The 17500-nt window shown below is 57.1% G+C and overlaps 1 protein-coding gene across 13 annotated transcripts in view; it reads left to right on the forward strand.

Annotated features, from left to right (window-relative positions):
- The window catches only part of EBF3 (EBF transcription factor 3), a 116963-nt gene that overhangs the window by 86352 nt on the left and 13111 nt on the right, over positions 1 to 17500 (forward strand). For all 13 annotated transcript variants that reach the window (XM_059172814.1, XM_059172817.1, XM_059172815.1 and 10 more), the window contains exon 10: positions 374 to 500. In XM_059172814.1, the coding sequence (XP_059028797.1) occupies positions 374 to 500 (127 nt within the window). The remainder of the gene's footprint in view (positions 1 to 373; positions 501 to 17500) is intronic.

Consider the following 17500-nt stretch of genomic DNA (forward strand, 5'->3'; position numbering starts at 1 on the left):
GCTTCTCCGGTGGGTGGGCATGGAGCCTCGCCCCCTCCCCCAACCTTGGGGTTTCAGATCTGAGGTCCCCCGTGCGCTGGGACAATTAGTGCTAGAATTACTAGAAGCAGGTTTAAGGAGACATATGGTGGCAATTTTCATATGAATGATGCCCTGTGGCCTTTCCTGCAAAGTAAAACCCGGGATGGTTTGCAGATACTTTTCTTAAAGAACGCTGTCGGCCCGTCTCTGGGTGACAGCTAAGAGGGAGCATTCCGGGCTGATGGTCCAATTTGTGCTCATTTTGGTAATTGTATCCCCCCCCCCCCCCCGACAAGTGACTGCCCTCCCCGGCCAGCGCCTCTGAAAGCCTGTTCACGTGTGGTTTTTGTAGCTCATCACTCCCCACGCCATCCGGGTGCAGACCCCGCCACGGCACATTCCTGGAGTCGTTGAAGTCACCCTGTCCTACAAGTCCAAGCAGTTCTGTAAAGGTGCTCCTGGGCGGTTTGTCTACACTGGTGAGTTCATGCTTCTGACTTTGGTGGCCAGGTTGGCGGGGGGGGGGCTCCTTCCAGTGCAGTCTGCACAGGTGGGGTCCCCAGGCAGACAGGCCAAGCCCCCTTGGCCCGAGGGTTGGGTCAGTGGGGTGCAGGGTTTCCACATTCTCGCCCGAGTTGGCGATGCCAAGGACAGGTGCAGCCCCCACAGGCCGTGAGCTCAGGGGCCCATCCCCGCATCTGTGGCCCTCTGCCTTCGGGCCTCGGCATGAGGCGGCTGGCTTGTCAGCAAGTCAGCCCCGGCCTCCCCGGGCAGCTGCCCATGTGCCTGGCCCATGCGCTCGCCGCGTGGCTGCCCACAGTGCCGCCGCTCACTTGCACACGCAGGGACTCAGAGATGACACACCAGCACGTGCCCGAGGCCACACGTGCTGTCATGGACGGGCCGCTGGTGAAGCCAGGTGTCTGTCTGGGCCCTCTGCTGTTTCTAAGAGAGGACCCGTTTTCTGTGAGGGCCTCAAACGTGAGTCACCAAAAAGGGTCACCTCTTAAATGGCATGTTTGTTACCCAGGGGGTCCTACATGAGGCTCTGCCCACGTGGACACTCAGTTAACACGATCCGTCCCAGGTGGCTGTTGGGAAACACCATTGATAAACTCAAAGCATCTTGGCATTTGGGTCTCCAGTGTGAGCCAGCTGCGAAAGCTCTGGAGAAGCGTTCGTACGGATGGGCAGGCCCTGCTACACCCCACGTGGGGGATGGGGACGGGTGCTTGTTCTTTCCTCTGTGGCCTCAATGTGTTTGCGTGGTGAGGGGGGCAGGCAGGGGACGTCCATGCCGGGAGCCTGGGCTGGGGTCCCACGCTGTCACCAGTGACTACGGGAGGTCCCGGAGCGGGTCTGGCCTCCCGCGGGGATGCGGGCCTCTCCGTCCAACAGGCAGGCGGCTGTGGGGCTGCAGCCGCGCCTTCCGCATAGGAGTCTGAGGAGGGAAGGGCACAGTGTGAATTCCTCCACACCACTTCCCACAGGCCCGGCGTCAGCTCTGGGGACGGCTGGATGTGGGTCCTCTCGGAAAGCCATGGCTATTGTCCCCAGAGGCAGCCCGACCCGCAGCAGCCTGCCTGCCGGCGGCACCTGGGGTCCTTGGCGGGGGCAGTTTCCTCCTCTGTCTTCCCAAAACCCTGTACCCTGCCAAGTGGTCAAGGTTGGGGGAGGGGTGCCCATACTGCGGTCCGCTTTCTCCTGTGGGGCCAGTACACGCTCCCAGAGCCCAGAACTGTGCAGGAACCAAGGGAAGTCCCTATAGCGATAGAGCTCTGGGTGGCCGTCCCTGGGTCTGTCCTGCAGTCCGGATGCTCTTGGCTTCCTGGCAAAACCCAGACATTGAGAAGGGCAGCGCTTCTAGTTTGCGAGGCCCCCAGTGTGTCCCATGCATACCGGAGTTCTGAAACGTGGGCATCTAGTGAGCCCCAATACAACTCCAACAAGCGAGCCCTGTGGGGCCGGTGCAGTATGGGGCCAGTGTCTGCGAGGAGTGGCCAGAGTCCCATCCTGTGCCCGCTGGGGCCTCCAGCACCTGCTGTGGGCCCAGCCTTGTGTGTGAGCTGTTGTCGTGCCCCTGCAGCCTCTCTACACCCCACGCAGTGCTTCCTGTTGGGGGTACGACACCCCCGTGGGGCTCTGGCTAGTGAGCTGCGCCCTGGGAGCCTCTGCTCTGCCCAGTGTGGGCCTGAGGACCTGGACTCTGGGCCTCCTGACCCCACTGCATCCTACCCACTCCTCGGCTCCCCCCATGGGTTTTGTGGGAGTCGGGGAGAACTTAGGGATGTATCTGCCCCGAGGGTAACGGCCACCGGGGTCCCCAGTCCTTCCAAGGAGGAGACGTTTGCTCTCCGCTCGTGAGCCACATGATGTGTGGGCTCCTGTGTCTGCCACAGGACCTAGCGTTCCTGGTTGGTTTAGGGCACCTCAGTGAGCGTGGCTGAAAGTGGCCAGACGGACAGCCCTGCCTGCGGATGGCCGCGGGGCCGGGCTGGGCTTTGGCAACAAGCGCAGGAGGGACTGAGTGCGGGAGGGCTGGTGTCACGTGAGCAGGGCCTGGCGTTGCCGGGGTCAAGGCTGGCTGGGTGTTGGGGCGGCTCTCTGTGCGGGACGCCAGCACCCCGGGGGCTCCGCTCCTTCCCGCTTGGGGTGAGGGCCTGCTGAGCCCGTCAGCCCGAAGCTGGCTTCTGTTTTTGCTGTGGACATCATGGGCACCCCAAGACTGGGCTTCTGGGGACACCGGTCCGGGGCCCCTGCTGCCCAAGGCGTTGGGGATTTCCTCTGTCACGAGTTCTTCCACAAATGGGTGTTTCAATGAAGCCATTCAGTGAGCTCAGCCTTTCCTAGAGGGAGGCTGATTTACTGCCTCCCCCCACACCCCAATCATTAACGGGAATATACATTTCAAACGCTGTGTAAGGGATATGGGGCCCGTACACTCTCAGGGAGCAGAGGAAAGGTGGGGTCATAACCTGTCTGACCTGGAAGCTTCTGTCTGATTTGCATTGCCCTGAAATTGACGGGGACAATGAGGCAATCACGGGGAATTGCGCTGCCCCCGCTGAAAACTGAGCCAGTCCTTCTGGACGTCAGGACCCCGCGCGGGCAGCCCCTTCAGGGAGGGCGCTGTCCCCTGGGCATCTGGCTCCCATCAGCCCCGGAGGCTGCCGGGACACCCTTCCAGGGAACCTTCCCGGGCAAGCGAGGAGGCCAGGCCTGGGATAATGGACCTGTGCGCAGAGGAGGGGCCCTGCCCGCCTGCCAGAGGCAAAAGGCCTAAATGATCTGTTTACAGTGATCTGAGAAACACCAGATTTTTCAGAACCAGACCCGATTAGTCAACCCAGAGTGGGTGCGGGCGCTCTCTGCTGCCCCCGCCCTGGGAAGGGGAGGTCGGCCAAGCCAGTCCATCCAGACCCTTCTGCTGCTGCTTTCAACTACTATAAAGGCACAATTACCTTGGGAGGCAGTGGCAGTTCACTTGATTAGCACGGCGAATTAAAAGAATGCGTCACAAACGACATGTCCGGCTCTTCCATACTAGTCCTTTGTATTCCCAGAGTGCCTCACCCCTGTCGTAAGAAGGTCAAAAATTAGAGAGAGAGAACAATTTTCAAGCGGCTAGCACTTAGGAGCAGAATTAACAATCACTCTGTATGTAATTGCCAGTTAATAGTAAATTGCCTTTTAGACTGTAAAATGCGATATAAACGGGTGGGCACCTAAAATTAAATTAATGAGATATTTGCTGCATTTAAAGTGAATAGTGCAAATTAATAACTGAGTGCAATGCTTGTTTTAATATTTGTCTAAGAGTGTATCATTTGCTTGTTTGATAATAATTAAAATAGCCCTGGCAAGTCATCCTGCTTGAGAAACTCACGGTAAAGGGCAAACCGGACAGGTTCACGTGTACAACTTCACCAGGAGAAACACATCAAACTGTTAAGAGCAATGAAAGAAATTATTTTTTAATTAGAATATAGGCATCGCCATGTTACTCGATTAAGACAAATTGGAAACTGTGTGCTTCTAATTGGAATTCTGTGAGAATGAGAACAAGTTAGCAGACGCGTTTCCAGGTGGGAGGCGTCCCTGCACCAGTGTGGGCATCACTGTTTCCTCCCAGTGTCCACACGGCAGAAGGCTCTCCTGTCCCGCTGAAGGGCCGGGGGCTGGTTGGCGGTGGCTGGCCTTCCAGCATCATTCCGCAGGATCCCGGTGTGCAGCTGGGGTGGCGGGCGCTCCCCGCTGACCTCCTGCACCTGAATGCGTGGCTGGCCTCACCTGAGAGGTCTCTTCTGCATGTTTAAAGAAGTGCTCACGAAGCACCGGGAGTCCACATGTTGCCTGCCGATGGCCAAACCCCTCCTAACCAAGGCATCGGCAGTTGGCTTGTGCCACCGGGCCTCGACTCCGGGCGGCTGCTCCGCATTTCCTTGACGGGGACGTGAAAGCGATGGTTTTCTGCATGAAGACGTGTGTTCAGTTTCCGGCTCGTGACGTCATTACTCAGCCAGTAACGGCTAACAGTCTGTGTTTCTGTGCGTGTGCTTTCTTTTTTAAGTTAGAGGGTACCTTAAGTGGGCGACGTGTCGAAGTAGGGATGGTGCTGTCCTCAGGTGCTGTCCTGGCGCTGGCGGGGCGAGGGGTGTCTCCTCGCCAAGAGCCTCCGGTCACCTCTGGCAGGCTTCCCCCGTTCACCCCGCCTCCCGGCACCTCCTTGAAAGGCACTCACGTCTCTGAAGAGTTTTAAAGGTCTTTGGTGTGCATTCGGAGCTGGTTCGGCCAATGGCAGGGTGACACGCTGCACAGTCAGTAACGCCTTCGACACAGCCAGCACCCCCCGGCCGTCCCCCAGGCCGGCGCTCTGCGCACAGACTCCCTGTACCCGCAGCCCAAGTGCTTTCGAATCGAGCCGCACAGATCGTGCTATTTTTACGGTGCCCTAGTGCTCCTGCTTTCTAGACTTCCATATGAGCCCCTGATTACTGGAGTTACAGATTTTTGACCACGTATGTGGGTCTCGTGGAGAGACAAATACTGTAATTATGGGCCCTGGGGTTTGGGGAGGCTTCTGGCCTGTCAAGTGGCCTGCCCTGGCTGGTGGGGTCCTGTGCGTCTTGGCTGGTCCCCATCTGTTCCCCTCCGTGAGCGCCCCGGGTGGGTGTCACGGTTCCTCCTCAGCGGTCAGAGGGGACCCATGGGTGGCGGCGGCCGTGCTGGAACGGCCTTTGGCTTTCTGTGAGGAGCGGCACGTGGGCCTGTGTGTGCAGCTCGGGGCGTGTCCAGACCTGTCCAGAGCTGGAGGGCGGGGACAGCCGCCTCGCCCGACCTCACCCAGCCCACTGGGGCATCCGTCCTTCCTTCAGCTGTTGGCGGGAGACAGCAGACCGTTGCCCGTTGCCTGGGACAGGGTGCGCCCCGGGGTCGTTTGCAGGGCTCTTGGGGCCACAGGGGAAGGGAAGTGCCCCCCGGTGTCCTCGGCATGGTACAGCACGACCTGGGTTGCCAGCGGCTCGTGTGCCCGGCACGCCTGGTCGGCACAGGGAGTGTGCACACTGGGCCGCGTGCCCTCCGCGGGAGCGGCGCTGGGAGGTCTCCCGGGGTCAGGGCTGTCCCTTTCTCTCCTGTCTCGAAGGAGGCCGGGAGAATGAGACACACCGCTTGTGCTATTGCACAAGTAGACTATTTGTCCTAATCAGTGACACCCATTTACTAGAATTGCTTAAAATGAACTATACCTCATACAGAAATCGCACACTTAGAGACTTCCATTCATCATCTGAAAATTGAGGGCCAGTAAACTTTTCTGCTTCTCCAGTGGGATCATAGGCATGCATCAAAATGTTAAAAATGATTGGTGAGAGGGAGCTGTCACCCATTTATCAAGGAAAAGAACATTATTTGCTAATTTCCCAACCAGGCTGGTGACAGGGTGCTCCGTCTTTGGACCCACGGTGACCAGCATGGCCTTTTTGTTATTAGTACAAGTCAAGCGCTTTTGGGCAGTTGCTAACAAGACACATTTGTCTGTCATCGGAGGGGTTGTGGTGGTTTTCCGAGTGGCTGTGACCAAAGTCGGCTCCCGGCGCCCCGATTGGCTGCACTTTCCGGGGCCGCGCGAACCCGGGAGGGAAGCCGACTGATAAATCACAAAGTTTCCGTGTCAAGGTGAAGGTATTGACTCTCCAGCACCAAACCCGACAAAATGTCGCAGAGAGGAGACGGCCATTTATCTTCCCCAAAGGACAAAAGGGTCATCCGGGTTTCACTCAGTGATTGTCGAGACGTGGATGGGCGGAGGCGGCAGGCCTGGCCCCCTCCGCACGCCCGGCCCCCTGCACCGGCGGGGTCCCTGGTCCTGCTCCCCCGCCCGCCCAGGGGCCCCCGGGGAGGGGCCTTATGGGACCCGATGGAACCGTGAGCAGTGGTTTCATTCGAGTCTCTGGACAGCAAGGATGCTGGCCACACTTCTGGAAACAGCTCAGGAAGGGCACCGGGGTGGGGACCACAGGGACCACCACGTAGAAGCACAACAAAGTGACCACAGTCCACCCGAGTGCAGAATAAAGCAGAGATAAGAGGTAAAATAAGATCACACAGGCCACGTTGGCGAAAACCCACGAGTTCAACGGGGAAGACCAAGGGCGTTGTCAGAGCAGACGGGTCAGCGGGAGCCAGACGCGGGGCAGTGCCGACCTTTTCACGCTCAAGAGATGGACTCGGTCACGCGGTGACCCAGGAGGCAGCAGAACACGTGCTACTGTTAATTGGTATTTTCCTTCTGGCTCACCACATTCGGGGCGCCATGGGCTTCCCCTACCTGGCCGGAGCGGCTGGACATCGGGCACGGGGCGGGGGGTGAGCGGGCTGGAGGCCGGCAGGGAGTGCCGGGCACGGGGACCGGGAGGCTGCCGCAGCTCAGGGCCTCCCTCGGCTTTAGCCGGGGGAAAGTCTGCAGACCCGTCCGTACACGCTTGTTCCGCGTGGAGACTTGGATCCCAGAGACAAGGTACTTTTAAAAAATTATCATCCACATCAGTTGGGCCTTTTAAATTCATGGTAGAAAACCCAAACCGAGCAATTCCTTTTGCAGAATGGGTTTTCCAGCAAAGTGGAAAGCTGTTAGTGACGCGGGCTGTTTGCTCTGCCCCTCCCCGCCAAAGCAGAAGTTCGCAGACGCTCCTGCTGAGCCTGTGGAATAACTTGGCTCCATAAGGGGCCCGAGGGCATGTGTGACGGCGCGTGTGCTCGAGGAAGGCTCACTGTGGACCGTGTTAAATTTGACATACAGAACCTGCCGTGGAGACCGCCGGCCACTGCAGACCGTGGTGAGCGTTGCTGTAAATCTTTGGAGAAAGTTCCTTACAGGGGCAGCCTGGTGGTGGTGTGGCTCCTCTCTAGGCGGATGGCCCCCTTCCCTGTCCTCGTGAGGCGAGCCTTCCTGACATCTCCCACACACGGAGGTCCGACTGCCTGACCACGTGGGCCCCAGGGGCTGGGCCCTGTCCCCCTCTGAGAGCATCCAGGACCCTCGAGAACCCAGGTCAGGGCACCAAGGCAGTTGGATGTGGGGGATTCTGCTGGATTCCTTCTCCAACTTGTCATCCCTCATTTTCCCACGAGGAGGCCCTTGGCTGGATGCCCCTGGGCCCTCCCTGTCACAGCCCCATGGACAGTGGCCGGTGAGGGGAGGGGCTGGTGGCCTGCAACGTGCAACCCTCCTCCCCATTCTTGTGACTCTGGGCGCTGGCGCTGGTGGCAGCCAGAGGCTTCACTGCAAAAATCACTCCAGCTTTGGCGCTGGACACCAGCTCGTGCTTTTCCTAACGGACTCGTCCCCAGTCTGGAAACCTCCCAGGGGAGCTTCCAGGCGCCGTGGTGCTGGGCTGGCAGACACGCCTCCAGGCCAAGGGAGCCACTCCAGCACCTCTGTGGGAGCAGGACCTTCGCGACGGGGGTGGCGCCGATGGACACTTCGCCGCAAGCTTGGCGTCGGACCACTGGGTATTCCCCAGCTACAGCCTGTAAATGGCCGTGTGTGCTCGTCACCAGTGACCATGGAGGTCAATTCAGGGGTGACTCATTTAAACACCACGAAGGCAAGGGACACGTGCGTGAGGTGTGGGCCGGAGCGCCGCGCAGTTCCCTGCCCGTGGGGAGCTCCCGCCAACCTGTCGGCACAGCCTCCGCGACCGTGCCCCAGGTCACGTGGGCTTGGTCCGGCGCCGTGGTGGTGAACCCAGCCTGTCGCGCCCGAGCCCTGCACCCCACCCGTCCCCACGCACCCCTGCTCTTCACCGGCCAAGAACGCTGCCGCTGCTCGCATCACTCCTGTCCTCTGCCCCTCTGCCCTCGGAAGATGGCCCCGCGGGAATGACAAGGAAGGTGAACGTGGCGGCCCGGGGTGTGACGTTGAAGCTTCCCGTCAGCGTGACCCGGCCTTGTGCTCGGTGTCCAGAAGCGTCCAGGGGTTCCCGGTGCCCGCCTGCGGCAGGTACTTGCTCCGGCACCGCAGGCGCTAGAGAGGAGGGAAGCAGCTGCTCTGAGAGGTGACGGGGCCGGGTGGCCCTGGGCAGGGGGACCCTCACCTGAGGAAGGAGCTGCGCCTTCTTCCTGGCAGCCTGACTCCGGCTCCGGGCGGCTCTCGGCGAACGGAGCCGCGTGTACGATCCCGGGGACTCCGAGGCTCACGGGCATGAACAGGACGTAGAGAAGTGAACTCCGGAAAGGTGCTGATTCTACGAGAGAAGGGACAGCGGAGGGACCGTGGGTCTTTCAGGCAGGAGACCTCCCAGCAGAGACGCTGTGGGGGAGGGGCCAGGCGCCCCCCGCCCCCTTCCCTGGGTGCAGGGAGTAGGGGTGAGGTTTTCCGGGCAGAGGGAAGAGCGCAGGCCAGGTTTGAGCTCAGACAGAGCAAATCTGGGGGAGCACCCGAGCGGCCAGGGCCAGGGTGGCAGGGAGTCCCCGTGAGGCCACAGAGCGCTTCTGATCCCAGTACAGCGTGGCCTCTTGTGCAGACACAGGGCTGTCCTGCGTGAGCCCAGACCCAGAATCCCACATTCGAGGACCATGGCTGGGGGAGTCCAGGATTTACGTTCACCTCGGTGAGGTCTTTAAAGACTTTGCCTTAGAACATTCCTGTCTAGGAAAACCAGGATGTAGAGAGTCTGCGTGGAGACTGCAGAGGCGGTGGTGCGGGAAGCCACGTGCGGCTCCGAGTGCGAGGCCGGCCCTCCGCCCCGCGGTCCCCACACCGTCCCCACACCGTGGCTGCCGCTCTCGGGCACGGGCCCCTCTCCTTCTTGCAGACGCGGCAGCCCGTGTCCGGCCGGCGTGCTCGGAGCAGTTTCCCTCCGTGGGGTAGCCGGCGTGCGTGTTCTAAGCCCGATCAGCAATGCCCACTTCGTTTAAAATCCAGATGTCTGTGCAGCTGTGGTTCACAGAGTCCCGCCCACTGTCCGGTGCGTGGGCTGTAGCGCACTCACAAGCGTGTGCGACCGCTTTTGGTTCAGCACTTTCATCTCACCGGGAGGAACTGCGCTTGCCCCAGCGATCGCTCCCGGCTCCTCCCGCCCTCCCCCTGCACCCGCGGCTCCCAGGCACCCCTTCCACCTCCCGCTGGGCACAGCGCCTGTTCCTGGCATCTCACGGGGACCCACGTCTTTCCCTCCGCGCCCTGTGTCGGAGGCCACATGCAGGGTCGCCTCAGGGCGTCGTTCCTGTGCGTGACTCAGTACCGTTCCTCTGTTCGGAGAGACCTCAGCGCGCCGACGCTGGGACCTCACGGGCGACGCTGCTGCCGCACGCTCAGAAACGAGTTTTTGAGTGGACGGGTGCAGCGTTCCATTCACTGTGGCTTCTCAGAGTCCAAAGTGGTGTGACCCTTGCGCGCGGGTCTCTCTCTTCAGGAAGCCCCACAGGCCCATGTCTCTGAGCAGCTCCGTGCACTCGTGTGGAGTGGGGCAGGGGCAGGGACACGGGGATGGCCCCGCCTCCCGGGAGGAGGAGGACCCCCGTGGGTGGGCGGGCGCGTGGGCCCTCGGGGTGCCCGGAAGCACGGGGCGGCGTCCTTCGGCCGCGGGTGCCCCTCTGGCCCGGGAGGGGGTATCCCGCGGCAGCTCATTCTTCAGCTTCCGTCTGCACGGACATTTTACGCTGCTTTAAAGTGTGCAAATCCATTGCCAGGACGGTTCTCCACAGAGTGTTACGTTGCCTCTTTGGATTTTAAGACCCTTTCCTGGAAAAAGCCTCTCTAAGAGGGTTGGCAGCACCAGGACAGTGGAATTTTTCTTTTTTAAGGACAGGAGGACGGGTCATGGCGAGCCCTCGCGCGCAGGAGGCTTGCAGCGCTGGCCTTGCACGCGCACAGGGCGCTCACATGCATCAGAACAGCCCTGGTGGGGGGAGGAGGGGCTCACAGGACCGCACCCCTGCCCCACCCAGAGCCGCCACCGCGGGGACCCAGCTCCCGGCTCCCTGTCCCCAGGGACAGAAAGCCACCTGAGGAGTGAGAGCTGCGGATAGGCCATGGGACCTGGGTTTCCTCAGCCGCGGGCTGGGCTGGGTAGGTGCCGTTCCCACATGACTACAAAAGCTGGGATCCTGCGCATTCTTTGAGGGATGTAAACAGAATGGCTTGAACGCAGTCCAGAAGTTGTCAGCACGGGTGTTATTTTGGGAACAAGGAAGAGGAGCTGTCCCCTTTTCTGCGTTCGGTGCCACATCACAATGCCGCCGTCCGCTGCCAGGCACCGGTGAATGGAGGCGGGTCCCTGTGCACAGGCCGGCTCGGGCTGTCGGCGTGAATACCAGAACATGTTCCCCGCTCCAATGCGGAGGCGCCTGACTTACAATTAGAAGTCAAGTGTGGCACTTTTCCCATCCTTAGAAGTCTTGTTTCCAGGAAGTACCCTTCAGCTGCTGGGTCGGAGGGGCTGCTGGGGTAGCGGCTGTGCGAGCCGGAGGCTGACCCCGGGCCGGTCGGAGCTGCCCCTGCCAGCGGCGGGGATGCTGGGAAAACCAGGTCACGCCAGGGAGGGCACCCCGGAGTAGGCTGCTGGGCGCCCACGACGGGTGACCTGGAGTCTTCCCATTTGCTCCCACCGTGGGGGCCGGGCTGGGGTCGGGGGTGGGTGGCTCTTGGGGCCAGCACCCTTGGTGAGTGAGGCCCGGCTGCCGTGGCCTTTGTGTTTCCCAGGCACGCCACAATGCCGGGCTCACCCTGCCGAGTTCTGTGATTGAAATTCATTGCCAAATTTATTGAGAAATTAATGAGAAAAGCTGCAAAGTATTGACTTTGAGAGGAAAACACAACTCATCTTGAATGAGGAGGAAAATGCAGCAATAATTTAGCCGGTATTGATCTGGCCCTGTCTGTGTATTGATCTTCATTTTACAATATTAATTTGCACCTGCAATCGGCTGCAAAGGGAACCGATTTCATTTCGTAGGCGCGTTAACGTGCGAAGCATTAGGTGTTCTTAAGAAGTGGGGGTATTACACGTCGCGTCGGGAAGGCAGATTTTTTTTTTTCTATTTTTGCTTGTTACTGAAATAGACTAAAAATTAATTTTTTTGTCGGACAAAATATGAAAGCGAAAACCCATCCGCACGGCGGCCGTCCTCTCTGCCGCACCGGCCACCGTTCACCCGCACCGAGCCGTCGGCCGCCTGAAACTCCAGGCATCTCTCATCATCATCCCGGATCAGTTCAAAGTTCATGAAATTTCTATGAGCATTGATCTCGCCCCATTGATTTTTTTCTGCAGCAGATCTTTGAAATTTTAATTTCCCGAGCATCTGAATTTCTTATAGATGAAATGCGCTTGGAGGAGACAGTTGATGATGAAGTGGAGAACTTAGCGTCATTTTAACGCCTAAAAAAGGGAGAGAAAACAGGCCTTTGCAGACCTGGCGTGACGTTTTGGAGTGAGGGCAGCGTGGGGGCAGGGGCCGGGGGGGCGCGAGGTGCTGGGGGGGAGCTAAGTACCCAGTTTCGTCCTCAGCGGCCACACATTTTTAATGCAACTTTTTATACAGTCATTTTTGAAAGAAAAGCTATCTGGAGAAACAGCAGGACAGAGAAACATTCTTCACTGTGCGATCATTTCCTCACAGCAGTGTTTATCACCTGGTCAAGTTCACCTAGTTACTTATCAGTGGGACATTTAATAACCTCAAGGTGATATAATTGCTATTGGCATTTTCCCCCCTTGGATTCAGCTGGTTAATGTGTAAACTACTTGTCAGCAAATAGCACTTTGTCACTGAAATCACTAACACCCTCTAGAGGGATGTCTTTGTATTGAGCAATTTAATTTTACTTTATTTAATTTTTACACATTACAACCTGTGTTCATTCAGGCACACTGAAGGCTTGCAGTCTGTCGGGGCAGGGTCCGGGCGTCCTGGTAGTGAAACACACTCGATCTTACTTAACAATCCCTGTTGCCTTCCTCGAAGCGCGCTCTCGTCCCTCGGAAAAGGAACTGCAGATGTTCTTATTATGTAGTTATGCTGCTAATGTGAAAAACTGCCTCATTATGAGGATCTGTTTGTAGCGGGAACATGACTGCACCATAACAAATGCGAGATTGGGAAGTTACAGGAAGATGGTCATTATTGAAATGAAACTGGAACTCATTTAATAGCTCCAACCAGCAGCTGGAATGAAGCAAATGAATGTCTTCCTGTTTTTATTGTCGTGGGCAGGTTTTTCAGGCAGCAGGAACGTCTGTGCTAAACCTAAAACTTGCTCTACCTTTCTGAGCTTGCCGGGCTTCCGCTTAAACCATAGAGAGGCGACACGGAAGGTGGCGCGTTTCCTACCTGCGAGTGTCCCCACCCCGGAGCGCGGAAAGCCCGCTGCTTTTAAAACCAGGAGCGTGGCTGGAAGAGCGCTTAGTCTGGGGCGCATGCTGGGCTGGTCCCCCGGTCTCCCCGGCCTGGCAGGGCAGGAGGTGGCCACCACAGGGGAGCTCTGTGACCCCGAAGCCTCCCTCCCTCCCTCCTGCTACAGCCCGTCTCTGGGAGCAGGCAGGGTGCCGCCAGCCGAGGGGCAGGTACAGGACCCTGTGCCCTGGGCAGGCAGCCTACCACACCGCCACCACGGCCACCACCACTGAGGGGTGACCTTTGCTCATGACTGCCGTTCCCTGGAGCCCTCAGAGGCAGCTGTCCCACAGCCAAGCCCTCCCGCCCCACCGCACATAGTAGCTGCTTGATAAATGTCAGGTAACGGTCTGTCCTGGAGCTGCTCTTTGTAGGAAAACACCACTGGCCCCAAATATCCATGTTCTCCAGGCTGTGGTTTTGCTGGCGTGTGATCAATTCCAAGGCCCTGGGCACGTCCCCTTGCTTAACTGAGCAGGATTATGCCCTCATAGACATGCTGTTTGAGCCTAATGAGATGATCATACACATTTTGGGGGGATTAGACATGAACACAGACCTCAGGGCAGGGCTGGATGGCTCCGTGAAGCCATCACAAGGAACACTGGGCCATGTAGGTCCCGGGCACGAAAAGGCCGCCGACTTGGACCGGTCGGCATGGTTCTGATCGCGCCGGGCTGGTCGGTCAGGGTCGTGGCGGCCGCAGATGTGGCCCAGGCCCGCTGCCCGCTGCCGCACTCTGCCGCCGTGTGCGCTCTGGCGGTCCCGACCTCAGCTCACATCACAGACGGTTAACGTTTTCTCAGTTGCGCTATGATGGATCCCCCAGTCTGTGGGCATGACTTAAACATTTAGGATGCTGCTTCTGTTAGGACTTTAATGCATGTAAAGTAACAAGATTAACGCTGGTACACTCAGATATATTTAAATACGCATCCGCCCCGCGCTGTAGGCTGCTGCGGCGTGGAGGAGTCCCGGACTGTCTGTGGCCATGTCGGGCTCCGTGTGTATGGCCCACGCTGGATGCTGGCCTGCGTAGGAGAGCCGGATATCTGGCTTCTACGGGCTGCCTGATTGCTTGCCCCATTTGGCATGGAATGTGATTCCTGGCTGTTCTAGCTTCTGATTCATTCAGGTTTTATTGCTGTGTAATTTTCTTATTCTAAAATAAAAGCTCTCCAACAAAAATTACTATGCATTAGGCCGCGGTAGCCTACTCAAATGGATATTAATACAGTTTATCTCTAAAAGGACGAATAATGTATTTGAAACAGATAAAAGGCCCTCCACTAAATGAGGAATGTTAATATCTTATGGCACGGTTAATAAAGAGATATTTCACAAGGGAGATTTGTTTTATGACTTTTGATACAACAGCCTTATAATCTGACACATCTTAAATGATATAATTTTGCGCACACATCCGTCTCTTTTATACGCAGCGGCCCATCGTAGCGAGATTTGAATTCAGAACAAATAATGGGCACTAATTACTTCCGGGGGGCGGGGAGGCGGCTTATTACGAAACTCACCGTCTCCGACGCAGACGCACAGACCCCCGCGCGGTACGTTGGAAGCTTAGAACAGGTTTTGAGGAATGTCTTGTTTTTTTCCCCTTTAGCAGAAAATAACATTTGTTTTTGTTGTGTTTAAGGCAGAGTTTAAATTAATTTAACCCAGTGACACATGTTCAGACACTAAGCAAGCTGCTACATTATTCCTCGGAATAAATTGCTCAGGAACCAAGTACATTAATTTACGTCTCTCCCGATGCTGACAGATGTGAGGGCGGCAGGAGGACCCACAAATATTAACATAAAACAAATTTGCTTTATTCTCCTTCATATTTCTTCCTCATCCCCGACTTGAGCTCACCCAAGGCTCCTTCTCTAATTATCCACGAGGTCAGTAAGCAAAATTGGGAAGAAGCTGGGAGATCAATACAAATTATTCCTGAGCAAACCAGTGCTGACAGTTTGAATTGCAGCATATGTTTACCCAAAATCAGGCAATTTATCTTAATATCAGCAAAGTAATGCAGTGCAGGTGAAAGGTCAGGCAATCTCTCCCCCTCATAATTACCCAGTTCTGAAACAGGAAAGTGGTATTGATTGGCCTGGCTCGGTGCTCTGTGACTGGACGTGCCGGAGCCTTGCCCTGGCTCGGCTGGGCCCTCGCCTGTCCACTCGGCGAGCCGATGGCTGTGGGGTGCACGCAGGGACCTGCGCTTTCTCCTCCACGCACGGCATTTGCCGGGGACGTCCACGCGGCTCCTGGGCCCGCCAGGTGCCGCACGCCGGGCTCCGGGGCAGCACGGCTCTCGGAAGGCCCCGCGGAGGGCGGCTGTTCTGAAGCCACCACGGGCTCTTGGAAGCCTCCGTGAACCACGAGCGTGGGCCACTCCTCCCGGTGTCAGAAGACCAGGGCCATTTTTTCTAATTCTTCCCATGTTAAATTCCTCGGGTGTCCCGGAGCCGAGCCCAGCGGCCCGGGTGGGATTTCAGGCTGCCCCTGCGGTGCCCACCCTGCCCCAGCCCTTTGTGGGGCCCGGCCTGGCCTGGGGGTGGTGAGGGGGTGGTGGGGATCTGCCAGGGCCACAGCGGCAGGGCCTCTTCCAAGAGCGCCCGGTGGCGCGCCCAGCTTGCTCTTGGCGGCGCGAGTTGGGAGCATCTTGGGCCGCGGGGAGAGGTGAAAGGTCGCCTCGTACTCATACCGCTTCAGAGTCGTCGCGGTCCTAGAAGGAGAATTATCAGTTCTACGGAAACATTGGAAAATGTCTCTCCCAGAATGAGAGTGTATGGTTATTACAAGTCATAAAGCTTCTGAAAGCTTGCATTAAAGTGCCCATCACCTGTCAGGGCCATTTGCATGAAATCAATAGCGGCCGCTCATCTATCTTTTCTGATCACCTTTCATCAGGCCGATTCATTAAGTCAGACTGTCATGGCGATTAGCTGGGGGAGAGGAGAAACCCGGACACGTCCGAAATGCACAGTGGGCCCCCTTTTTGTTCCCTCATCAAGAAATGTGAGACTTTATCTAAGCCTTTTCGGGCCCAGTCTCTGGGTGAGGCCCATCGGCCCGGCAGCCGTGGTGCACTTTTGCCATGACACCCTTGTCCTGGCCGGGGCAGAGACATGACAAATTGTCCCCCAAGTCAACGCTGACAGCTTCTGATGATTAATGGTTTGATTATGAAGTGGTTTTACACATATAGAATTTACATCACAGAGAGTTAGGAATTTTGCCGTGTCACACACGCCGAGGCATTCTGAAGAGCTTTACTATTTGCAAAGAGAAAGGAGGGCAGAATCGCAGCCAAAGCCATGTCATGTAAAATCAATACGTCGGATCAATGCTTTATTAACAAGAAAATGTCTTACTTCACATTCCTGTGCGGACCTTTGTCTCCGGGATGTATGATAGAATGTCAGATCGCATTGTGGCCCTCAGCTCACGGGTGTGTTATGCAGCCGCGAGGCTTCCGGCCCTGCCGCGCCTGGGACCCGCCACGGGGGTTGACACGGGTGCGCACGGAGAAGCGGTGACCAGTTGTTTCGGAGAGCGCTTCCAGAGAGCGCCTCTAACCTCGTTCCTCGAAACCGGCACCTTTGTGCTCCCCGCACGCTTGCAGACCTGCTGAGTCGGTGCTGTTGATCATCAAATTACGTGCTGACTAATGAGTGACGGCCCAGATTGGGGACTGCGCAATGAATAGATGGCGGCAGGTCCTATTAGTCTCCGAAAACCCCCTGATTTATGTCGTGCCACGCTCCGTGGCGTGACTCCGCGGAAAACGATATCTACATCAAGAAGTAATGTACTCTAATAAGTATTTTCATCTTAACTCACGTCCCCGGGCCTCCGGGCTCAGTTTTTGTTGGAGTCAGGCAGAGCCATAATAAAGCCCAATGGCTCCTTATAAAGCTTGTTAAACACAGAGTGTGCGGTCGGACGGAGTCCCGGCCGTGATTCATGCACTGTATACAGCGCGCGGGCCGCTGATTTATGGCCGCGCACAGTTCATAGTCAAAATTACAATTTGAGGGATAAAAAGATTAATTACTATTTGTGGCCGGCAATTCCGTGAGGCTGGTGGAATGATAGCGCTCTACATCAGTTTGTAGTCAGCCATTCACAGATTATTAAAGCTTTGCAAGAATAAGTGCTCCTCCTGCCTGGTTTGCGCTCAGGCAATATGCTAGACAGAAAAGGACCACAGGGATAAATCTGAACCTAGCAATAGCCGGACATATGTCATAATTGCCAGTTTCCCATAAATCCCTGGCCAGGGTGGAAAGCACCACATGATGTAGACAGTGATCATGACTGTGGTGATTGCTATATATGGCCCCGAGACTTGCAACTTTCTGCCTGCACGGCCATTCTTGCAATAGATCGAGTAACCCTTTGACTTTCTTCCCGTCTAATTATAGATTAGAAATAATCATTGCTTTTACGTGCAAAAGAGAGGGGGGGAAATCCATTCCTTAAGACGGAGCGAGCGTTCGGGGGGTGGGGGGCGTGCTGGCCTCCGAGCGCGTCGGGAAAGGAGAGTCACACATTTATTTGTAAGCGT

Source organism: Mustela lutreola, chromosome 4, assembly GCF_030435805.1.
Source record: "Mustela lutreola isolate mMusLut2 chromosome 4, mMusLut2.pri, whole genome shotgun sequence".
Lineage (NCBI taxonomy): Eukaryota > Metazoa > Chordata > Mammalia > Carnivora > Mustelidae > Mustela > Mustela lutreola.